Source organism: Sceloporus occidentalis, unplaced genomic scaffold (assembly GCF_023333645.1).
Source record: "Sceloporus occidentalis isolate IW3139 unplaced genomic scaffold, rSceOcc1.0.p SCAF_72, whole genome shotgun sequence".
NCBI lineage: Eukaryota > Metazoa > Chordata > Lepidosauria > Squamata > Phrynosomatidae > Sceloporus > Sceloporus occidentalis.
Genome location: NW_028317052.1, coordinates 371,277 through 398,174, shown reverse-complemented (window position 1 = coordinate 398,174; position 26,898 = coordinate 371,277). Strand labels below are relative to the sequence as shown.

Below are 26,898 nucleotides of genomic sequence, written 5' to 3'. Positions count from 1 at the left end.
CGACACACTAGAGACCTGAGCACACACCCATCCCGTCTCTATAGTGACTAGGTTTCCTTTTGATTGGTCAACCAATGGTCGTCTACTATGCGCGTCCAAACGGCGAGTGGGGCGGGGCCTCTCGGTGGACGGGTGGAAAGGCTTGTTTATTTTGATCTCCGTGCATGTGCCAAGATAAGTGACGTCACCGGGCGGTTCCCATGGATGACAGAAACGGCGGTGGGTGCTGGGTCCGTGTATTATGCAGCATATTAGAACGTTTAAATGTAGAAAGCCGCAGTAACTAACTAGAGAGTAGTAAATTGCAACTCCCACCATGCTCAGGCACCCGCTGCGCACGTCCAGTAATCCACAACTCCCATTACACTTAGCTGAACCTGGTGAGAGCTGCAGTCCACTGACTGTGATGGGGATTGCAGATTATTATTATTTATTATACCTGGCCTGCCGGGGAGGGACGTCATTACATATAATAATAATATATAATAATGCATAACCTTCTATGTAAAATGCATGCAATAGCTCTTCTGTTCATTTAGCAGACTGTGTAATAAGAAAGCCCAGAGTCATGGCCAGATCTCATACTATAGTTTCATTATCAGATGATGATGATGACGGCTAAATTGTGTTTGTTTCTAGCAGCATTTGCCAGCCTTTCACTAAAGACTATGTTTACCGTCTGCTGAATCATGGTGAACAAGTTGAACCGGTGTATAAGAGCCTCGGCGTGACACGGCACAGTCATTAGTGCTCAGCTTTCAGTGCAAGCAGCTTATCCTGACAAACACATTGTTGGCTGAAAAGGTAAGGGTAAGATTCTTGGGGTGCTGTGTACATTGGGGAAGTTGCAGCTTGCAGAATTTAAACATGCATGGGATAGGCATAAAGCTATGCTGAATCTAAGACAAGACCAAGGACTGATTATGATCCGAGTCTTACATCAGGAAAGACGCGCAGACTAGGTGGGCTTATTCTGTGTTTCTAAGCATTCAGTAATTTTCTTTTTTTGGAACATGATGGGCATCGGAGGTCTGGCAGACAGACCGGTCCCTGATTCGGTGCAGTTGCACATTTTGTACTTTTTCCATTTGATCTCGGGTATCCCTCCCACCCTGTCCGGCTTCAGCGTGTCTGCGTTTACTGCTCAGCCTGCGTCGATTGTTAAAATTTGGCATTTCTACTATCTTGCAGGGTAGGACGCACTGAAAAATGTCTATAAGGAAGGTGGTGAAAACCGTCCTCAGCGTGGAGCAGTCAGAAGGCGTTGGAGCCCGCGTGCGCAGGAGCATCGGCAGGAAAGAGGTGTGTGTGTGCTCTACATGTAATGCTGGCCATACCCCCTGTATATTTACACATATGTTCCAAAAGGGCATTTATTGCACCTTGTATATTAATACTATTTAGTCCTGTTTCATTGCCATTATTACATTTTTGTTCTTTCTGGAAGATAAAGCATTTGTGGTTTTTGAAGGTGAAAATTTCCCACAGAATTTCCTATTTGCACCCGTTTTAGACATATTTAATTCACAAATATTTGACCGTTTTGCGTTGTGTGTCCCACAATGAATGTCCTCATTAACATACTGGATTTAAGGACAGAAAGGTCTTTCCTTTTGTGTTTGTGTGTTTGAGCCGTCATTAATATGAACAATATGATAATAAACAAATGTACTGAGTGTAGCTGAAGAAAAATCCTCCCTGATACATTCACCCTGATAATGTAAACTATCACCCCAAACAATAAAGAGAAGAACAAAATTATGAGATAAAGAACAGATTATTACACATTATTTTAGAGGGTAAAATATGATGCTTTATTCCTGTCCCTAAATCTTCCCGCATTCCCAATCCCGCATCTAATTTATAATTAACTAAAACAAATAGATAGAATTGCAGCGTTCAGATTGCTCTGATTTGCTAATCAGAGGTCACATGGCCTGGGACAGCATTATTGGTTGCAAGGCTTTCCCAGTGCTATGGCTGCGAAAGGGTTGTCTAAAGCATTCCATAATTCAGAAAGTATTGTTACTTGAAATATATTACTTTTAAAGCTACGGTATACCATAGCTGCCAACTGCCTCAAATTATTATATTATGAACAGTGTTTTCGATGACATGTGTTGTGATGTCAGGGTGACATTAAAAAAAAATAATGAGCACCCAGTAGTACATTGATTGGTCCCTATGGGTCAGCGGATCAGTGTCTAAATGGTGTGGATCTACTATATTACATTGAAATAATTATGTTGCTCCATCAGTTTGTTCTAATTACCCATATTTATATTTGATTTATCAGAACATTCCAAGCTGAACTTAGAATTCTATGTTCCTAAATTTTTTTTAAAAAAATTTCTCACATGGCATAGTACCATATTTGCTCAATTATAAGACGAGGTTTTTTCCAGAGTAAATGCTCTGGAAAATACCCCTCATGTTATAATCGGGGTCGTCTTATAATCAGACCTCAACTAGATCTGACTATGAGACTAAGATTCAGATCCCCCGCAGCAATGCAGGGGACCTGGATCCTCCTGTGTTATGCCCCCCCAACTTACCTGTGCCTCTGAGTTCCCGGTGCTTAGTCCGTGCAGCGTGTAGAGCTCTACGTGATTCGCATAGACAACTTCCGCTGCAGCCGGGAGGAGGTGCGGTTAGCAGCGCAGGTTGTCTGCGTCCATCGCGCATCGGAAGTTGTCTACCCGAATTGCGCAGAGCTCTACACGCTGCCCAGACTAAGCACCGGGATTTAGAAGCACCGGTAAGTTTGGAGGAGGGAGGGAACTGAAATGCCTTATACCTCCCTATATGCCACTGTGCCCAATAATATGCCCTTTAAAAACCCCTAAATGCCATATAAGGCAATTCTGGAGGCAGAGTGGCACATAGGGGGTTAAAAGGCATATCATGGGGCACAGTGGCATTTAAAGGGTTAAAAGGCATATCCTGGGGCACAGTGGCATATAGGGGGTATAAGGCATTTCTGGGGCAGAGTGGCAAGCCTGGGGGCAGATGTGCATAACTGGGGGGGCAGGTTGAAAAAAAAGGAAATAAAAACAAAATATTTTTCTCAATCATAGCTTTTATTAAAAAAAAAAATAGTTGACAGTTTACATGAATTAACATTTACTGTTAACTTTTTTCCTATAGGGTCGTCTTATATTCAGGCTTTTTCTTTTTTTTTTCATAAATAAATATTCAGATTTTGGGGGGTTGTCTTATAATCAAGCAAATACGGTACATGCCTGGGGTGAACGTACCAGTCACAGTAGTTTAACAGTTTGGGAATTGAAAACAATTGAAATTATCTTTTAATGAGTATCCCTATAAATGGGCATGCTCCTTTCTTTCTTCATATAAAGTGGGTCAGATGGTCCGAGACTTCTGACCTCCTTTTTGCACGTCTAATTTAGGCTTAATAGTTTTTTTCACTTTCTCCCACCTTTAGATCTTTGAATACAATAGATTAGTTATAATAAAAGCTGTAAATGTGACTTTCACCCCATAATTTTGTACCAAGTGGCATATCTGTGTTCTGCTCTTTAAATCATCTGGGTGTAGAAAGGGAGTGGGACACCAGTGCGTTGCTATCAAACTTCAGCAGAACCTTTAACTCCATACATTCGTCCTATACAAACAGCACTTAACCCCCGTGTATATGGTATACACACCATTAACACATTAAGACCCTATGCACACTGCTTTTACCCCGCATATTATGGCCACCCCAACAGATTCCTCACGGGTCAAAAATCTGGAAGCTATTCTTGGGGATGTTTCCCAATTGTTGGGCAGAATTCTCTGCTTGCTGGAGACCTTATCTCTGTTCCAGGACGCTTGGTATGTATGAATTCAGGTGTCTCCAGGTGTGAGTGCCGCAGGGGACCTGGATCCTCCTCTCTGCTGCTGCCGGCACTTCCTCTGGGGGCTTCTATGACGGAGCGCAGGCGTCACATGACCTTCCGGTGCTCCACCATAGAAGCCCCGGTGAAAGTGCCGGCAGCACTGGCTACCCCACTAGATGCCAGGGAGTCTGAAGCACAGGTAACAAGACAAGGGATACACTGGTAAGTCGAAGGGAGGTTAAGAGTGGCATGGGGGGGATCAATGGTTTTCTGGAGGCAGAGTGGCATATAAGGGGTTAAAAGGCATTTCAGGGAGGCACAGTGGCATATAGGGGGTATAAGGCATATCTGGGGGGTGGCAAATAAAAGAAAAACGGGGGGAAAAATCCTTTTTTTTTCAATCGTAGTTTTTATTAAATATGAAAAAATAGTTTACATGTGAATTAATATGTACTAGTAAAACTTTTTCATATAGGGTAGTCTTATATTCAGGCTTTTTCTTTTTTTTCCTAAATATTCAAATTTTGAGGGTCGTCTTATAATTGAGCAAATACGGTATATATGAAGATCGCCTACAGAAAAAGGCGAGAAGAGCCCTGCTGTAATGTCATGCATAACCACTTGGAAGCCTAGATAATGTCACTTGCTATGGGACATCTATTAATGTAAGTGCAGTAACAGTGCGGGGTATGACTTTCCATGTTTTTATGAAGTGGGAGAGGACTGACAAGAAGCTTCAAACACGCCCTGTTGTCCTTGCATAACCTCACGTATTTCGTGCTTGTTTTTGTAGGCTCTAATAGTATTTTAGCTGTTCATGCGAGTGGCGTTCTGCCAGCTGCTTGTGCTCAGCAGGAAATTCTCTTTTCCGTGTGTGCTTGTAGGAAACAGATCTACTTAAATACTCGTAAGTTATGCAGATAGAAGAAACAAACAAAAATACCTGACTTATTAATGACAATGAATGATTATCCAAACAATATCACACACAAGGACATACAATAACCAGATAACAGTGTAAAGTGCTGGCCTGCGGTATGTGGAACATATCATTAGTTACTGATTTCCTTCTGTGAGCTTATACATCCTACATACTGCAGGGCAGCACTTTAAATGTACCGCTCACGAAGCACGTGAAATGCATATGTGTTTTAGAAATAAATGATCAAGTGACAAGCCGTGGGATGACGGCCCACGACAGTGCCCTTCAGCTGTTACCATAAGAGGGTGTGTATGTGTATGTACAAAGAAAACTACTATAATCAAAGCAATGTAAATATTTAAGTATTCCATGAGTATTTTAATATGCATGATTCAACCCGTTAATAATAATACAATTGACCGCTGCCCTTGCTGCTGGGTGCCAAATCCCAACACTCAGTCTCTTAATGGCGCTCATGGGTACGGTGTGCTATGGAGGCATGTGTAAATGGATGAGGTGTAACTATTGCAATAGGATAATCTGCCCCCAGACCTACTGGCTTTGGCCAGAATACACCACTGTCTTGTAGGTTGTAGTGGACCCCCCCAACCCAGGAGAAAACCAGACTGTAATATCCATGGAGACCAAAACATATCCTTTCTTCGGCCAGTATAATGTGATCTTCAACATGAGCCACCATAACCTGGATGCAATTTATGATGCCCATTATTATCTTTTATTTATATAGCGCCAACAATGTACACAGCACTTAATACAATACATAAATTCAAGGGATATGACAAGATCAGAATTGACAGACTAAGACAAACCAATACATCAGGTGGAGAGAGCCCGGCTCGCAAGCTTACAATCTTGAGGGAATGGGGTGACAAACATAAGGCACAGAGAAGGGGTGAGCGGTAGTGTGTTGGTCGTATCAATGACAAGGAAGATCTAGCAGCTGAGACGGCTTCACTGAAGAAGTGGGTTTTTAGATGTTTCTTGAATGTCGGGAGGGAGGGTGAATGCGGAAGGTTCGTTGGGAGTAGATTCCAGAGATATGGGGCAGCCCAAAGGAAATTTTGTAGATGGGAAAACTAAGAGGTGATAAGTAAGGAGGAGAGCCTTAGCCCATGGGAAGAACGTAAGGATCAAGTAGGGGAGTATTTGTTTATGAGGTCAGAAATGTATGGAGGAGCAGTATTATGAATGGCCTTATATGTTAGTACCAGGATTTTAAATTTAATTCTAAAGGTAATATGGAGCTGGTGGAGGGTTTCACAGAGTGGGGAAGCAGGAGAGGAGCGGCGTGCAAGGAAGATAAGCCTGGCACCAGCATTTAGGACAGACTGCAGAGGAGAGAGTTGAGACAGTGGAATGCCGACAGAAGTGTTGCAGTAGTCAAGATGGGAAATAAGTAATATAATAATGAACCATTTTTACGTATAAGTGCTTCCACTCAGGCTGCTAGAAAATATCACACATCAACTGTAAGACATCTCACAATTTACTTAATGATTATATGTGTAGAACATGTGTGCACATTGTGATATCTTAAGACTTCCTCTGTTTATCGGTGCTTTCCACGCGGGAGAAGTGCGTGTAATATACTAAAATATGAATATAGTATAATCTTATAAAAACTCATATTTTAAGGATATTTGTTGTTAATCACATTTCTTTTTTTTCATAGCTTAGAAATTTGGATCCATTCTTGATGTTGGATGAATTTAAAGGTGGAAAACCAGCTGGCTTCCCAGATCACCCTCACAGAGGATTTGAAACGGTGAGTATCCGCACGTTATGGATTTTGGGACAGGCATAGTCATAATGATAAAATAACGAAGCACTGCTTTTATACAAGGCTTGGGTTCAAGTTTGATATCTAGCACACGTTTTGTACATCGCCCAAACTGGATTATTTCAGACATCGATATATAGCCTGCACGATACAACTTGCTACATCAAGTAATAGCCTACCCAAAACTTTGAGAAGAGTTGAAATCCCTCTGCCAAGTGTCAGAATCTGGATTAGATTTTTAAAACAAACAATGTTGTCCGACATGTAGACTTTTACATCTAGCGAGCCTGCTTTGCATAACAAATGAGCGTGTACAAAAACACGTTTCCCCTGTGAACATCTCGTGTTGGAATAACTTATAATAACTATGTCTACTGTGTGTATTTGCAAAATGCTGCTAGTATGCACGGGTGGAACCTGAGTTTGAAATAACCATTACTTATCTCACTTATGTAAATGGGATGGGTTTCTACATGTTTTATTCTTGCAATCAGATTTCTTGAAGTTTCTACACCGTATCATTATTTCTCTTGTAATTTCTGATGAAAGTAATCAGTCATTCTTTTGCTTAAAACCCACAAAAGTTCTGTTAAGTACTTGCATAGCTTTGCGGTCAATGGCCACACCTGAGCTATAAATGTTATCTTCTTAATGTAGATTAGCTACTTTGTCCCAGCCCCACTAAAGAGACATGCAAATTGTGTGTGTGTGTGTGTGTGTGCTGGAAAAAAGTACAATAAAAATATTAAATTAATAAAACTCAACATATTCGCTGATACTTGGTATGCAATTTCTTTCCAATTCATTTTTGTTTTACTTATCAATTTTTTATTATTATATATATATGAATGTTAGTGCTAATATAAATTGCCTCACCCACGATATATATATTTGTTTATTACCGGTATGTAACAAAAGCAGGCTTTCTGCTATTTCAGAGTCTTATAAGGTTTGCACAGGATATTTGTTGAAAACTTCATTGTGAAATAGGTGCCTTGTATTTATTTGGTACATAATATAATGCCGGGATAACCTTGTTTTAAAAGGCAGCCATTCAGATGCGGCAAGCATGAGAAAAATTGGAACGTTGATGCAGCCGTTCCCAGGGTATATAGCTGTAGCGGTGAACTCCAACTCATACATCATTTCTATTGGTGAACTGAATGGATATTTAGCGCACTCTAGTGGTTGCATTTATATACAGCAGCAGAAAATACAATGGTATATTATACTTTTTGGTCAGACCGCCAGGGTTTCAACTTGTTGACTAGTACATCGGAAACGTCTAAGAAAATTGCGTAACAAGTTTAATGCATACCAGTTATCCACAATTCTAAGTAGAGTCTGTCCCAGACATTATGCAAACTTTATATAACACTCTGTGCAGTAGTATCTGCGTTTGGCACTAGTTGGCGATTGTCAGGCTCTTCAAGTCATAATGGATACTTGATAACATTTCACTTGCCTAGAGGGACAACCTGTGGTTTGATGCAGGACTGGGGGAAGGACCAACCTACCTTCTGAGTCCAGTCAGCTTGTGATGTATTGAAGCATAGTGTCTGGATATGATGTCACATGGTAGCCCTTTGCACGTTGGTGCTGTGATTGCAAAAACATAGACCTCAATCAATTTTAAAGTCGGGGGAGATCTTCTGATTTCCGCAAACAGCCTGTGATCGGCATTTTCTGCAAAAATGGGACATTGGGGTAGCTCAGTGGGACAGTGCCTGGAAATCAGAACTGTCCACCTTAAAACGGGTTACTTAGAAGTTATATACAGTATAGCAGTTTGAGTAATGGATTACACTTTAGGTTAAAGTATTTAAATTAAATATTTGCAAGACAAATTCCCTGATTAAAAAAACAAACGTCAAGCTATAGCTTTCCTTTCCTTTTCTAAAGTGTAAAGTGCTGCTATACGTTCTTGGGTAAATGGCTGGCTGCATCAGTTCTGTTTTCCACCAATTTACTTTAACCTTGCAGTATTGAGGTTCCATGGTAATTAAGCCCCAATTTAGTAAGGGATCAATGACTGTGCAGCCTGTTAACCAGCTGATATTGCCTATGAAATAAATCCTATATAAATTATACTTTTGTTTTTTTTTAGCTTATGTAAAACACAAACAAAACCTGCTCATTAACAGTAACTTAGCTTCTATAAATATGTCCACGCCTGCCCATATGTGCAAATAAGGCATTCTAATTTTTAGAGGGTTATTTTTTATTACATTTTTTTGACCGGCCGCATCTGACCCCCAGAGCTCACAATGCCCTGCCCTACTTCTGAAAATGTTCTTATTTTCCAGATAAGGGGTTATACGTGTATACGCAGGATGTTATGATGAGTTATATATGACATATTTACATAACTAGTCTATTTGTGCATTGTGTGCTGTAAATATATAAATCTGAGCATGTGTAATGAATCTAAAGGTCTACCCTATTACCTGCACTTCAGTGTATTTGTTCAACTTGCATACAAAGCTTATATCCACTTGTATGAGGGGTTGACAAATTTGATTTGGTTCTAGGAGCCAGACAAAAAAGTTAAGATCCAGCTTTTTTTTTTTTCTTCCCCCAATCTTGCTTTTATTTTCCTATATTACCCAACCTGATGCCTGAGGCTTGTTAAGCCTTGTCATACACTAACACACATTTACACACTCTTAACACCATCCAGTAACACACACGCTAACATTCTATGCTCACAAATATAAATTTTCACAAAGTCTGCTACCTCAGTTTAGATGATGGCAATTTGCTTAATCCCCCCCAAAAAAAATAAATTTCCACTGCATTTCAGTCTTGCCCCAAAAGGACTCACAGGTAAGAGTGTTGATGTAGACAAGGCTGGTTCTGCTGATTGTTAGAATAACTAAAAGGAGGGTGGTGCTTGAAATCATTGTTCTTCCTCTGTAAGGAATCACGTCCTGTCATCATTGCTTTGCACAAAAAGGGCCAGTAACATTGCACCTAAATCAACCGTTTATCGGATCATCAAGAACTTCAAGGAGAGAGGTTTGATTGTTGTGAAGAATGCTTCAGGGCACCTAAGAAAGTCCAGCAAGCACCAGGACTGTCTCCTAAAGTTGATTCAGCTGTGGGATCAGGGCACCACCAGTGCAGAGCTTGTTTGGCAGCAGGCAGGTATGAGTGCATCTGCACATACAGTGAGGCGAAGACCTTTGGAAGATGGCCTGGTGTCAAGAAGAGCAGCAAAGAAGCCACTTCTCTCCAGGAAAAACATCAGGGACAGACTGATATTCTGCAAAAGGTATAGAGATTGGACTGCTGAGGACTGGGGTAAAGTCATTTTATCTGATTAATCCTCTTTCCAATTGTTTGGGGCACACAGAAAAAAAGCTTATCCGGAGAAGACAGTCCTGTCATGCCAGCTGTAAAGAATCCTGAGACCATTCATGTGTGGAGCTGCTTCTTAGGCAAAATTGTGAGTGAGCCCACTCCCTTGGCTAAGAACACAGCAATGAATAAAGAATGGTACCTACACACCCTTCAAGAGCAACTTGTCTCAACCATCCAAGAACAGTTTGGTGACAAACAATGCTTTTTCCAGCATGATAGAGCACCTTGTCATAAGGCAAAAGTGACAACTAAGTGCCTGGTGGAACAAAACATCGAAATTTTGGGTCCATGGCCAGGAACTCCCCAGACCTCAATCCCATTGAGAATTTGTGGTCAATCCTCAAGAGGCTGGTGGACAAACAAAAGCCCACAAATTATGACATTCCAAGCATTGATTATTCAATAATGGGCTGCCATCAGTCAGGATGTGGCCCAGAAGTTAATTGACAGCAGGCCAGGGCAGATTGCAGAGGTCTTGAGAAAGAAGGGTCAACACTGCAAATATTGACTCTTTGCTTAATGTAATTGTCAATCCAAGCCTTTGACACTTATGAAATGCTTGTAATTATACTTCAGTATGCCATGGTAACATCTGACAAAAAATATCTAAGAACACTGAAGCAGCAAACTCTATGAAGACCAATACTTGTGTCATTCTCAAAACTTTTGGCCACGACTGTACACACCATACACTAATACACACACACTCTCTCTAACACTATTTGCTGACATACATACCCATGCTTATCCCATACTGTAACATAAACATCACCATAAACACTAGCACCACACTCTTATACACATGCACACACACACACACACACACACAGACACACACACGCTAACAATATATATATATATATATATACTGTATTAGACATACTGGCAGTATACATTTACACAAACCCACTGACTCTAGCATTATAGATATAGCGCACATACACACTGATACTACAGTATACACACACACTCACAGACTGACTCCAGCACTATACATTACAGAAACCTCAAGTATTCTTGGAAGGGCATACAACTCGCCATATGTCAAGAGAAAATGCGTTCGATTATTTAAGGAAAATTGTTGTATATTAAAACCAAGGTATGTGTAATAGTTATAAAAATACAAAGACAGTTTTTTTTTTTTTTAATTGAGCGTGAATGAAGTCATAAGGCTACCCACCTTCCAGCACGAGACATAACGCCAGGTCTAAAATGGGAAGCCAGATGTTGTCCATTGTTAATGGATAATAGATGATTGAGGATGATTCATGTTATTCAATCCTTTGTGTTTGTGATATAAATCCAATGAGATCATTGTCAGATACGCTAAAGGATTTTAAGCATATTTCCAATGATAAGAGGCCAATACAGATGTATTGTACTATATGCACTGATTATTAAATATCATACTCGTAAAACCCCCTCCAATGCATAAATTAGAAAATAATAATTCATAAAGACAAAGCTCCTCTGAAAAGTATGTGACTTTTAAAGATAAACATGTGTTTTTGTGCATGCTAGGATTTATTGTACCATGTCTGAGGAATTAGTATTGGTATGCTCCCAAATTCCTGGGTTACTACGCATGGACTGTTACATAAACTCTAAAAGCAATGTGCTGCATAATTTATCCACTATTAAAAGTGACTTTATTTTATACAGGATTATATGTAGTCTTCAGTTTAATCCAAAAGCATGCTTGTTCATTTGTCACCGACTAGGTTGCCAATGTAATAAGTGCCTCAGGTATTTAAATAAAGATAATCTAAAAAGTGCAGTTCTGTCTCCCTTTTTACAAATTTCTGCAGATTCTGTATTATTATCATACAAAATACGAGGGACGTTCGAAAAGTTTCTGTATTTTTTTTTAACTATTTATTTAAAAAAAAAATTACATCACTTTTCAACATAGTCTCCTTCCTTTGCGATGCAATCTTCCCAACATCGTACAAACTTTTCCCCAGAAGACGGTCAACATCAACTTTCCTGCCGACGGTTGCGTCTTGAATTTTTGGTTACAGGAGATGATGGATGCTTCCACTACTCTGCCGGTTACTTTCGGGCTCATAATGGTGGACCCATGTTTCATCAGCTATCTTCTGCAGGAAATCTTCACCTTCTTCACAATAACAGGCCATGTGCTGGGAACAGACGTCCATTCCAGGGTTCTTCCTTCATTCCCCGTGGTTGTGGTTGTAGCTGGACATCCAGAGCGCTCTGCCTCCATCACCAGTACGGCCATATTTGAGCTTTTCAATCCACTCATACAGGACTCTACGAGAGAGAAATGTCTCCCCATACTGAGCACACATGCAAAGATGAATTTGTCCTCCCAGCACACCTTCTGCCCACAAAAAGCTTATGACAGTACACTGTTCCTCTTTGGCGCAATTTATACGTTTCGCAGCCATCTTCACCGCAGGGTGAAAACTCTTATACTAAACTGCAAAGGCAGCCGGCTTGCCAGACACAACTAGTCACATGACTCGCTAAGACACAACCAATTACTACTCTCCCGCCTTCATTGTTTCCAACAAAAATATAAAAGTGCGGAAACTTTTGGAACGTCCTTTGTACCTTAAGTTGGAATGAAAGTGGGATAAGTGCCCCACAACCCATTCCATGCGCAGAAACAACAACAGAGGAAAATGAAGCACATGCATGCAGTAAAGAAAATACCCCATCCTCTTTCAAATTCTAAAAATTTAGTTTTTTTCTTTCTCTTAGCAGTTAGAAACTAATTCACCAGAGGTCGCTATCGTCTTAGATTAAAAATGCAAATTTTTGGTGTTTGGCTTATAAAACACAAATAATGCCATAAGTCAGGCATGTCCAAACTTTTTTCGAAGAGTGCCAGATTTGATGAAGTGAACATGTGCGAGGGCCGACCATTTTGCCTGACATTCTTTGAACCATTAAAAATAAATGCAAATTAACTATTTTATGCAAAGTTTATTGAAAACGGCATACTTTTCATTTTGTGACTTGGATGACAAATCTAACCAGGTGTTAAATCACTCTGCCTTTAATATATATAAAAAAACAGATCTATATTTGGGCAACTTATCTGTGGGGCCTTATCAGTCCAGAACGCGGGCCGCAATTGGCCCTCGGGCCGGACTTTGGACATGCCTGCCATAAGTAGTGCATTTTCTTATATTTTAAAATATTTTTGAGTCTCTTCAATATGGACAGTGTGGGGGGAAAAATACAAACTAGTAGTGGAAATAGGACTAACATGTAATACTTACTGTAAATTCTGTTTCTCTACATATTATGTCCTATTTACTCATTGCACAACACTATGGAAAATGCTAGTGCTATGAAAATGAATGTACAATAATAATGTTGTCAATGGGAAGTGTTGGGCATGCGTGGCGAGGCTTAAAGTCCAGCGCACTATTAAGAACCTTTGCTGTATGCATCACTCAACATTACCAATAGTTTGCAATGAACCTGTGTGAGATAGTATAGTGTCTGAAGAGAGAGACTGCCACATCTTTGTGTGCAAAGAACAGAGGTGCTGCTCAATTGTGTTTTGTGTGGAAGGGATTTGCATAATGTTGGAGAAGGGTTCTGGATGCCTTGTGGAACAGAGAAAGGTTGCAATGTAGTGGTGTTTGCAGGGAGGGAAAAGGTTTGCCTGATGTTGTGTTATGGTGGGGGCTGTTAAATTTAATCAGCAGGGGGTGCTCGTTGTGTGCAGGAGAGGGAGCAATAAAACAGAGAAGAAAATGGAGTGAGATGAAAGGGAGAGTAAAGAGAGTGCATGCCATGGAGCGTAGAGACAAGAAGGGAGGGAGTGCACATCACATGGATAGAAAATAGTGTACCATTTAAATGGCTGGCACGCTAGTAATAGTAAATTCATGCCCAGATATGGATGCAAGAAAAATTATCCAGTATGAGGGAAAGGTCTCCTCCCATAGCTGCTGCATAATGTTCGCTGAAACAAAAGCTGTGCTACTGCAGCAGCATCATTGACTAGCGTTTGTTTCCTGGACCCTGATTTTCTGTAATCCAAGCATCGTTTCACTGAGAGAGACTGATATATTACTTACCCAGCAGCAGGCATCGTTTATGCAAATAACAAACTGCATACCATCGTCTGTGCACACAAGTAGTATTAAAGTGATGAGCACCTTGTGACATTCTGTCCTATAACAATTTTTTCTTACACATGTCAACCACATGGGTTCGCAACTTGAGCCATGTTGCTCCAATTTAAATCCAAAGTGGTGTTATTTTGCTAGGCTCTATTTGACATCAAAAGGGAGAGTTCCTAGAACCACCTCAATAAGTGTCATTATGTAATTTGTGTCTTGGCTGTCAGTTTAAGGTTACAAAGTTCCTCAGTCTGTATACCTCCTCTGTCTACAACCTTAAAGTGCATTTATTATTACCATTAGGATGTAAGAGTACCTCCAGCGGAAAAGACTATGGTGCGTTGCTGTCCACCCACCGTCCAGTGCCAATCTAATAGAGATTGCATGCATTCACGTGACAAAGCACATTTTCTGAAACGTGAGTTTTCGTGGCGGGTATTTCCCTAATAGGGGTTTCCCCACTGCCTCCAAAAGTAGACCACAGAAACAATGCAGAGTGTGTTTATACAAAACAAAACAAAAAGAAGTAGAAAATACTTTTTCAGAAACTACGCAGAACTTCTCCATATGCACTTGCCTCTTTCACTGCCCCCCAGTGCGCGGGAGATGTTTGGTGGAGCCCACTGTGTTATGGAATATAAACTTGGATTACCAAGATATGTTGATAACTTTATCCTAACAATTCTATACATGCATGCATACATACATACAATGCTGTGGAAGTATTTACTCCCTGATTTCTTCTATTAAAATCTTAAATGTTTCTGATCATGGACTAAGGGGTTGAAACCACAACTCACTTGCAAACTCTGGTTCCAACTCTCCCTTTGACAAAAAAAACCCATTGACGCTACTAAACAAATAAGTAAACACAAAATACATTTTTTTGGTTTATGATTTCATGTACGGAAGAAAAAAGTTATCCAACCCTTCCTGGCCTGTGTGAAAAAGTAATTGCCATCTTAGATACTAAATGAACCAATTAACCAAATGTAATTGATTTTTTATTTCACTAGACACACCCAGGCATGACTGCAGTCAGTCCTGTTGAATCTAAACATTGAAGTAGGCTAAAATGTCTTAAAAGCAGAACATAATGTTGCAATCTAAAGAAAATTCAAGAACACATAAGAAACACAGTTATTGACATCAGTCAGTCTGGAAATGGTTACAAAGCCAATCTTAAGGCCCTGGGACTCCAGTGAAACATGATGAGAGCCATTATCTACAAATGGAGAAAAAATGGAACTGTGGCGAACCTTCGCAGAAGTGGACGGCCTGCAAAAATTAATTCTCATCAAAATAACCCAGACTAACTTGCCTCAGTTAAGGTTAGTATTCACAATTCCACAATAAGAAGGAGACTGTACAAAATGGCATCCATGGGAGAGCTGCAAGGCGAAAACAACTGCCGAACAAGAAGATCACTTGACTAATATTTGCCCAATAAAAACGGTGTAATACATAGTTAAAACACTAAGTTTTATTTCCCCAAATGCTCCTCCTCACTCATTATTCAGGGCCAGCTAAGCCATCCAAGCTGGAGAAGCCTGTTGGCGTTAGTCCTTCCTAATGAATAATGAACTGAGGGGTTGAAACCACAACTCACTTGCAAACTCTAATTCCATCTCTCCCTTTGGCGAATAGACCCCATTGATACAACTAATTTGCATAAAATCCAAAAATGCCGGTGGTATTTCCAAGTAAAATAGCATATTTTTTTTCTATTACTGATTTTTCCACCACAATAACATCTGTTTGCAAGAGATTAAGTTTTACCCAGCCAAACTCAACACACTGCAATTAAGAGCTCTTTCCAGATGTCTAACATTCTGCAGGCAAGGACCTTCTATGTTTTTGTGTCTGTAACAATGCGATTTGTAACAACCAATAAAGTAATGATTTAGTCTTTCTGTTCTTATTTATATTAATTCAAGATTTTTAAAGTAATGCTTGGCGGTTTTGCTTGGTGCAGATTTGACGATATAAAGATGTTTATACATAACTTTCAGTTGGATTGTTGTTTTTTTGCTTATTCTTAAAAAAACAGTATACCCAATATTAACAAAAATAAATAAATAAAGTAGCACCAGTTGACCTTTGTTGGGAGGAGAAGGGCATGGCCAAAATAAGGTATAGAGAAAGAAAGAAATGAGCAAACAGTGCCTCATTCGGGGAGTCCAGGTCCAACCCAGAGAGGTCCCAGCCATGCGTATGACCATATGCTCTCACTGTATGTACAGACACTTGGCACCTTCAACAAAAAGTCTACCATGTACCTGCAGTCAGCTGGGGAACAGCTGGTGTTTTCATGGCTGTTCAAGTTCATTGTTTTCAACATGTTAGTTTTGTCAATTCTTGCTGATCTACTGGGTTGCTTAAAAGAAGCAATAACTGAATGAAATATTTTCCAGGTGTCTTATTTGTTAGATGGAGGATCGATGGCACATGAGGACTTTTGTGGGCACGTTGGTAGATTGGACCCTGGTGACTTGCAGGTAACCAGTGTGAAAAATAATGGGAAATTAGTATCTGCAAAATCTGTGAATGGACCTGAGCCATTTTTTGCTGCCAAATAAACTTTCACTATCGTATTTTGTTGTCTTTGGGCCTAAAACAAAGCAACATGCAAATATATATCACATATGTTAATTTTTAATAGTGCTGGCAGTATTTTTAAATGACATAATGCAAAGATAACTTAGGTCTATCTAGGAATAAGTGATCATATACACTTAAAGTGGCCCTTGGATACTGTATTCTGTTACCATATAGTCAATGTAATTACAGTGGATGACGGCTGGCCGTGGAATAGTTCATGCAGAGATGCCCTGCACAGAGGAGCCGGCGCATGGATTGCAACTTTGGGTTAACCTGAGAAGTTCAGATAAAATGATTCCTCCTCAGTACCAAGAACTGAAGAGTGCCGATATACCCAAGCCATCAAAAGATGGCGTCACCGTAGCGGTTATTTCTGGAGAGTCGATGGGTGTCAAGGTAAATGTTTTTAATTAGTGTTTGGTTTGGTTGAAAAAAGTGGTCTAGTTTTCGGAATCGTATTTAATAAAGTCTAGAAAAAGCATAATAAAATACTATACAAGGTAACAGCAGAATTGCAAACAAATGTACAGGTAAAATGTTACAGTAACAATATCAATCTACAATGCGGCATCATTTATTTAAGAAATGACTAGGAGACCATTTTAACGGATTTAAAATGTACAGATTTTTTCCCTTTTTTATATTTAAGCGAACATCTGATTCCTGCGTAATGCGGCGTATCAGAAAACAAATTATGCTTTGTCAGCTTGTGCCACAACCTCGAAGCCCTAGGCTATTTTTTTTTAGTTCCATTGGTAAAAGCTATGCATAAAATGTACCTCCTGCATTGTTTAAACCAGAGAGGGGGTGCATTCAGGTATGTAGTATACTTCTTTATGTGAACACATCTGCATGTGCTTTCAATAGATATTATAGGTGGTTTAAGATATTCATCGGCATTTTCCAATGTGGCGTTAGCTTTATCTTCAGTAGCCAGCTGCCCTCTTCTCTTTCTTTATGTAACATCGCCAACCTAACACCAGTTAGACAGGAAGCTGTCTCTTATCGCCATGGCAACCTGGCATTGGGGATTCTTGTCAATCCCTGGCTTTAACAATGACGAAAGTTTTCTTTACTCTTAAACTAACTAGATTTTTGCATTGATTGTTATAACTTGTTATAGTATGAGTAAGACATCCTTCTTTTTTAATTGCAGTCCAAAGTTTATACCCGGACACCTACCCTGTATCTTGACTTCAAAATGGAGAAGGGGTCCAAATTCACTCAGCTTGTTCCTAAAGGTAAGCCGTGGCATAAAAGAGACAAGTGGAATATTATGCCACAAACATATGATCACTGCAGAGAACAAGTGCACAAAAGTAGAGATGAAGGAAAAAAATATGTTCTTTTTGAGAGCAATTGATTTGCACGAAATGAATCTAAGGCAGAGAACCGATTCTTTTCTAAGTAGGTAGCAGCAGAACCGCTTTTAATAACATCAGGTAGTAATACAGATAATGTACCAAATTGTCATACTAACATACATATGCACATATACTGATTGCACTTGAGTGCAATGTTAAGAAAATGATCAGGTTTGTACTGATTAGTGAGGTTTGCTATTTAGATGTAGATGTTAGATCATGGTCTGACAGGGCTACACAAATGGTAGCGGTGTTCTTGCTGTTTTGGGTATTTTAAGTGTATGCCTTTAATCTTTTTGTAATACATGTGTCCCTTTACAACTACATGTGCCAAATCAGCTCATTTGATCTGCACATATCTTTCATTCCTGTACACCCTAGCATTGTGTCAGATTCTTGCGTTATTGACAAGCCTTGACGGTTTTTGCACTGAGAAACATGTCCACCAAACAGCTGTATGGACTTGTCCTTTGGTTCCACCTGCTGTCTGACACCAGATGCTCTCCTATTTACTTGAAGCTTGGGTAATGTCTTAATGGCTGACTATCCCCAGAACGGTAAATTAGCTTGTTGGCTCTTTGCTTGGGGATGTCTCTGGCTAGCTGAGATGCTCAGACCTTGGCTCGGTTCTGCTTGCCAAACAGAAATGAGTTTATCATCAACATTTATACAGTTTAGTACATTATGTGCAGATACATTTCCTAACATGCAACACAACATAATAAATCATTATTGTTAAACTGCATGCTCTGAATATGTCATGACAGGCAGATGTGGCAGGTCTCCATGGAGGGTAACATCTGTACTTGAGGAATCCTTTCTTAATTATTATTTTTACAAACAATTGATTTTTAGGAGGGTGAATAGGAGAATGTTTAGCCTTATTATGTAGGTATGTGGACAAGCAGAGGAAATGTATTTTGGGCTTGCTCTAAATGTTTGGTACTTATAAACCTGATTCCCGATCAAAGTCTTGGTACCAGATGTTGGACGATATTTAGTCGATTACCATTTGTGTTTCAGATAGAGCTTTTGTTTCTGCAAAGTTCCAATCCTATATATTTTGCATTGGAAGAGTGAGAATTTGAAAGATTGCAGAGCATAAAAGATTTTGGCAGGCTGATCGAACCTAACACACACGTATGACGATCAGACATTCTGCACACTGCATAATTAAACATGTGGTTTATATATAAAGTCAAAAATCTTTGTACCGTTTAGACGCACATAAAAACCACAAGACATGTTATGTTTCTGGATAAACACATTGATCGATTGCTTTATAATTAGTTCTTGTACTTAGCCTTTCTTCTAGAGACGATCTGCTAAAGCTAACACTTTAACTAACAATTTTAAAAAAAAATGTAGCAGCCAGCAAAAGAACAATACCATTGTTGCTATGTCTTCCATACATGTTCCGTATTAGTATCCTCATCCCCAGTAAAGTACCCATGTAATGCAAAGGGGATCATTCATTCTGCTATTAGTACAGCATCATATGTGTTAAACCATGGTCCCTGCCAAAGTGGAGTTTAATGGATGATCGATGTTGCTGATCATGACTATTGGATGCCCAAAATTCTAACTCCTAACCCCTTCTATTTTTTTAACCCCTTAAGGACAACGGGTTGTCCTTAAGCCCATTAATGACAATGCATTGTGAGCCCGTACATGACGGGCTTTGTCGTGAGGGGGGTTAATCATCATTATTACAGTGAGCTCTGTAATAACACAATTCTATGAATAGAGACCGGTTCTTACTAATTCTCACTCGTCTCACTGCATCTGACCTTCCACATATTAAATAGTGATAAAGTGGCCAATAAACCCCCAGAGGCTTAGCTGTTTTATTCCCTGAATAAAGCAAAGAAACTTAATTTCTAACATATAGAAGAGCATAGGGTAATGAGTCCTTGCTAAGTTATCCATACATTTTACTGATGCCTTTAATATCACTTATCAGTATAGTGGGGACTATTAAGTAATTCATGGGCATATAATGCTGTATGCAGCTGTTTCATTTATAAACCTGTCTAAAGATCATATCTTTTAAAGCAAATACAGCTAAAGGATCTTGCTGTGGAAGTCTACCTAAATACAAATACACGTATATAACTCACATGAATAAATCCAGGACAGGACAAACCTAAGCAGAATTTTGGAGCAGCGGTGAAAATTTTAAGAGAGAGCAATAAATACTTCCTTAGAGAGCAAAGTAATATAAATATAGCACAAAATGTTTGGTGTCAAATTTTAGGATCCATGACTACTTAGCTCTCAGGATTTGTCCAGCCCTGGGCAAATCCATGGTATGACAAGAATATGACAAGTAATATTTTTTGTTTGGCATTTGCTATGATAAGTTATTGCATGGTTTGCTAAATATTATTACACTTTAGCAATAAACTTTTGCTATGTGACTTTATATGTACCTTGTATTACTGGGGGACAAACAAAATCCGTGAGGCTGTTATTGTGTATTTTAAGGTTAGTAACATAAAAATAAATGGTCAGCTGTTTGTTTTTTTTGTTATATTTGTCCAAGATGTGTACCAAATGGGCACAAACTAACATTGAAAACTAAATAGATTGTGTGTAAATAGATTGTTTAGGTTAAGAGAGCTTGATATCCAGATTAGCGTTTACGTCCCATTCCATTTTTATTTAGAACACCAACATATTCCATAGCGCTATTATAATATGGCACAATGAACATTAACAATAACTTTAAAATTAAAAATATAATATTTAACAGTAGGATTAATACAGGTTAAGGCATAATGGCTCAGAATGAGAATCCATCCTGCATAGAAAACATGAGGGTTTTTTTATGTTTTTATGTAAATGGTTCTTTGATGCGTTCTTATTTGCTTAGAGCTGTACTATATTGGCCATAGAAAGAAAAAGAGAACATCTGGCAAAAAAATAACAATATATATATACCTTTTATTGGGTAACTAATTGATTGCAAACTCTTGAGACTACCTTAGTCTCTTCTTCAGGTATAATATGCCAGAAGGAGAGAGCTACATAATCTCAAAAGGTTGCAATTTAGTCCAGGTAACCGTATCTCCCCCAGAATGCAGCTGTTGCAGCCTAGAGACCAGTGATCCATTGTCCCTGGGCTGTATTCTGATGCAGCCTGTAGCCATTATTTTGTTAATGCCTAAAATTCCTAATATTTTCTACTTTTTCCTATGGATAATCTCACCAGTTCTCCCCAGTCCTGATAACTGTTTGAATAAGGACATTGAACGCTTGTATGTACTGACAATAGAAGTTATTTATTAGCTCAAAAGTAGCTGCACAGTGCTCATGGCTGCTGGCCTCATATACATGGCCATGTGCGCCGGGCTGAATATACATGGAGCTCAAGTGCTGCACCCCAGTGCTCATGGCTGCCGGCCGTGTGCTCTGGAGCTAAAAGAGTAATAGCCGTTTGCTGTTCCCCAGTGACGGGCACAACCACACAACCAGTTTCCACCTTTATACAACCAACCTGCCGGCTACACCACCTTTCAGCGCCCTAATTATGCCCAACACCCACCTAAAGGTTGTTGCCACCAAGAGGGGACGCCCACCAACAACTAGGCCAACCAACTCTCAACTTCGTCCTGTAATGTATTGTTGAAGATATCCAAAGTATTACGAGGAAGTAACCTCCTAGGTAGATTTGGAAAGAGGAAAAAAAAGTGCCTATCTCCAAAAATGGGTACAAAGTAGCATTGTTGCCCAAGGGAAATACACAGAGTAAATACTTCCGTGCCTGCATTTCTTTTGCGCATCATAAAGAGCCACAAAAGAATTGCATAGATGATTAGCCCGTGGAATGCTTTGGTGGATGGTGTACTTTGAGAACACCATAGAACTGAGCTGCATTCCATTATAAAAAAAGAAAAAACTGTTTTATACACAATAGTCTTATTTTGAATTCCTTGAAAAAATGTGAATATGTCACAGATGTGCCAGTCTGTTTGCTTAAGCAAATAATGTATTTGATTCCTTCATGTGTTTCATTTATAAAACATGAGATTCCATACTTCACAAAAATAACACTAGCTGGTATTCACAAATTAATTTATATCTGTATGTCTCGTGTAAGACGCCATTCCACAAAGCCATCGCATTTTCTGAGATTTACCGTTAAGTAATCACTTCAAAGTGTCATTGGGTTTGGGCCAGGCGCTCAGTTGGATCTCTGCGGTATGGTTTAACCTTTGAGTGGGCAGATGTGGCACTTGGCTCCACCCACTCCCTGCCAAGGTTCTGCCCACTCCCACAACCTTCAATCCTCTAGGGATAGGATTTTGGCATAAGAGGAATAAATATGTCTGTGTGAATTGTATTACCTGTGTATTATAGTGGCTGGCCTTCCACCATACACAGAAATATAGGATGCAAGTCCGGACATTAAAAAACAATTAGTAAAACAAACTAGAAATTACAAGCAAGTAAAGCAATAGAAGTATAGAACAGGAGTTCGGGAATAAGCTTGAAGTCATACAGATGGGCATCTGAGGGGTCCTTCGTTCTGTTGATCACTACATGAACACTTGTCTACCTGCACTGCACACTAGGTGCCCATAGGCATCAATTCCATGCACAAGCCTTGCCACAAGCCCTTATAGGTGTCTCTGTGGCACTTTGCCTACTCTCGTGAGACGGGAAGATCATTATTTTACCAGTGATGTTATATATATAATGTATTGACCTCCTCATTGACATGTTTTAATAGTTTTTTGGTAGTTTAAATTAGTTATCAAGTCCAGTTTTGTTTTATATAAAGCATGATAACGGCAATGGGAGAGGGGAAGTTACATTAGAATCTCAGTATGTTTTGAAAACAATCGAGTCAAGAGGAAGGTATATAAGAAAAAAAGGATATTAAGGGAGGCAATGAGTTGATGGTGGATGAAAGCACTACTTCACATGCAGTACTACTAGACATAAAATTGACTTGGGTCAGTTGGCTCGTATCTGTCACCATGGTATGTTTTTATATTGTGTGATATTGCGTTTCTTGTCTGTTTAGCTTTTTTCCCATGAGACTTTTCAGTCTTTGCTTACAGACCTATGAGTGCCAGTTTAGGATTGTGTAGCTTGTTGGGCGTTTCAGCTTTTCTGTAGGCTGACATTTTATTTAATCTTAGTCTGTACCTTTAAGTGTAGAATGGTGGGGTTAGTTATCCTCCAGCTGCCATATCCTGTGAACTTTATACAGAATAAAGTGTTTGATAATATGAATGAATTGCTTACCACCTTGCAGTCTAATGTTCCTGACACCTCTCTGCATATTAAGATACTCTGTGAGTTCTTGCAAAAGGAAGAAATAAAGCACTTTCCCGACACATTAGAGGGAGTCCTCTTTCTCTATCATCAGACTATACTTATCACTTATTGACTGCCTAAAAAAATGAAAGGAAGGACTTTCCACACATGTTCACTGGAGTCTGAACAGACCCCGGCATGCAGCATTCCCCAAGCCAGCGCTGGAGCTGACTCTATGCACATGATGGCATTAGTGGCCCATCTGAGGTTAGACTGGGGATTTCACAAAGTCAAAAAGGCCTCCATTCATCCCCTTAACTAATATTTAATCTAGACATATACTTAAACCGGACGTATACCATGACAATACAATATATATATTTTTTTTCTTAGGATGGACTGCATTCATCTATACGCTGTCTGGTTTTATCTATGTTGGTAAGTTGCAGACCTTTTATACTAACGAGCTGTGTTTTGACAAGTTATAGTATTGCATTCCCCTTGGCATCCCCAGTTATCCCCACTTCTATGTCCATGTCAGGCCAATCTGTAAATCACAAAAACTTGTTCTTTTTTTGTTGACCGACTAAATCCTCTTTCCAGTATTCCTGACCCGGCAGCTCTGTTCTGTGAGAGCCCACTGTTATGTATATACTACACATGTGCAAATGAGATAAAAATGATTACATTTTTCGGTTTACTTTTGTCCCATTCGTTTTTGGGCAATGAGTTACGTTCCCTGCCCATTCGGTTCAGACGAAAATCTCGGGAGAATTTTTAATTCGGGAACAAAATTCCTTGCCCGGTGCCCACATTCGCTCTCCAACTGTTTCCCTACCTTCTCTGACGACCACTTCAGCATCTTCTTGTTCTTCAACTTCTCTTTTCTATCTTCCCTCTTTTTTTATTTGTATCCTATCTTCGTCCAAATCTCCAGGGACATAACCTGACGTGATCTTTCTCCATAATGGTGCCTGTAGCTCAGTGATAATGTTTTAGAAGTCAATGGATCCATTGACGCTTGCAAAACTTGTTCTTTAATGTAAAAATATGATCTCCTTTAAAGGACCGCCTGATGGCCAACAAAAGATTGAGGCTCACCATACTGCAGTGTTGGATGATGGTGACCAGGCCCACTTTGAAAATAAGGTATAGTTCTTGCTTTTTTTTTATGACGTTTTTTTGTATTCGGATATAATACACCATTTCATTCTTGCCTATTACACATTTTAATTTATTTTTATTATTGCTCATTTTGTAAACACCACAAGTAAATCTGTCCATCCCCTGGTTCATGAGTTTGCAAATATACGGTATATTTATAAATGTTATAAGAGTTTGGATATTGTGCACAGACTTGGTATTAGAATATGTTCCGCAGGCCTCTCTAAGGGCTGCTTGGCCAATTTACTTGATTCTGGCATGTTTATCTTGTAAAGTATTATCTATCGCACTGTGTGTTTGAGTCTTGGCACCTGCAGACTTCTCGTTAATCTGAATTTATGATTAATGACGCCAATTCAACATACAAATGGAGAAAAAGTTCATTCTTGTTAAAATGTACTTGGTGCCTTTAGATATAAAACAGACATATTTGGATAATGCTGGGGTTTATTCACCAAACTGTAATGTGGAGTAAACAGTCGCCAGGGAATCGACATAGGGCAAGCTACTTATGTGTTGTCTAAACTCAGTTGAGCTAGTGTCGTACATTATTGTAGAATACTCTATACCTCGATCCATCTGTCTATTAATCTTTGTTATCTGCTCTATTGGATTGAGAACTACCTTACTTATAGATTGCATAAAGTGTTCTACTAACCTGACGTTTAATTTTATCCCGTAGGATTCTCAACTGAGCCATTTTGTTTTGGTTGCTGGTGAACCAATAAAGGAGCCTGTTGTGCAACATGGTAAGGAATATATGTGTGTTTTTCCATATTCATTCATAACCGGAACAACTGAACTTCCTCAAGCCTCGGGTACTTAGTCTATTGCTGCTAACAAATATTTTACACACAGTCAGGTTTATTGAGTGAAGCTGGCGTTGAAAGTATAGAGTTCTGCTTTCAAACCTTTAATTCACTAGGCAAGAAATGGTTGAGCTGGCCCTGCGTAGTGCATGCGGTGAGGTTACTCGGTCCTGCTGATTTAACTGTACATTATACAGGGCCATCACACCTTTTCCTACAGCCGAACCTCACTGAGGTTGACCCTTAATAATATAAAGTGGAGATGAAACTGCAACTCTCCTATCTGCCAACCTCATCTTTAGTAAAGAATCTTTATTGCGAAGAGGGGCATCTAGCCTACCCGAAGTCGCCCACTGGTTGGTTCCATTCATTCAGCTTCTTTAAGAAGGGATTATTCTCTGGTTTATCCATACCATGTGGTGTCAAAATGTATTTTTTTTTGTTCAGTTGTCCCTGTTAATTGTTATTTGAGAGAGGCAGTAAATGGCAAAGGTCACAATCCTAGCACAATCTGAAATGAATCCCAGGAGATGTTATTACTGGCTGGCTGTTTATCCAGGGCGCAAGGTTAATAGCAGGCTTCGTAGCTGTCTGACATGCTTTTATGTTTAAGGTCACAGTTGTCACAATGACTGGCATCCTAACCTTTCCATAATGTTGTTAAAACACATTCTGAGGAAAGCACGGAATTTACCTAGATCTGTGCAACACCATTCACACTAAAACTCCTGGTGGCGTAAAACATGCCACGCATAAAACCTTAAACCATGAACTGTAAACGTTATATACTTCAGCTGAATGAAAACAAGGTATCTTTTGATTGTAAGCCGCCCAAAATGCATCTGCACATAACAACTAACAATGAATTGGGATACGGGAGCAGGAGTGAAATAACGTCTAATTGCTGTGATAAGCTGTCTCGTATGACCGCAGTACACGCATCGTTATGACGGGGATGGAAAACCCCTTGGCCTCCGAGCGAATCACTCATCCACTCATACCCTCGTATGAGCACAATAACTCTTCTGTTCCATATGGTACCAGTCCTAACTCAAAACGGAGTTCTACAATAAAGCTTTGTAATGCAGTTAAATGGACAGACATATTAATTGGTTTAATTAATAAGACACTTAAAAAAGACATTTAAACTACTTACTGTTAACAAACCGAGGAAGGTGACTTCAGTGAACCAACCAACGTCACAAGCCTGGTACAGACACTTTGCCTACCTTGGCCAAGAAATATTTTACATATTACACACATGTGGACTTGTGGTTCCAATTTTTCCGAATTAGGAATGCATTATAAAGGCTTGCTGTTGGCAAATTTCTCTTCATGGAGGGCTGAATAGGCCCTGCATTACGCATCAATCGGTGAGAAGACTATATATGCTTCATACATGGCCAGTCAAGCTATTCTTTTATGGGGTGACTTGACGCAGTAGGAAAGATTTGTGCTGTGACCACAGTACTAAAGCTCATGTTTGTTCGATGTAAGTATATTACATGTGGCAATAAACATGTTTTCTTTTTTACTTGCAAGGTCCATTTGTGATGAACACGCAGGAAGAAATCTCAAAAACCATTGAAGATTACAACTTTTCGAAAAATGGATTTGAAAATGCTAAAACATGGAAGTCCAAGATTGGAAACAAATGA

General features: G+C 39.5%; 1 protein-coding gene across 1 annotated transcript; it reads left to right on the top strand.

Moving 5' to 3' along the window:
• Positions 1-1,209: 1,209 nt before the first annotated feature.
• On the top strand, positions 1,210-26,898 carry LOC149286047 (pirin-like). Its single transcript, XM_089494490.1, has 9 exons — positions 1,210-1,302; positions 6,458-6,550; positions 16,449-16,532; positions 16,825-17,031; positions 17,792-17,876; positions 23,661-23,705; positions 24,334-24,416; positions 25,114-25,180; positions 26,783-26,898. Exons 1-9 carry the CDS (start codon positions 1,210-1,212, stop codon positions 26,896-26,898), a joined length of 873 nt encoding a protein of 290 aa, XP_089350616.1.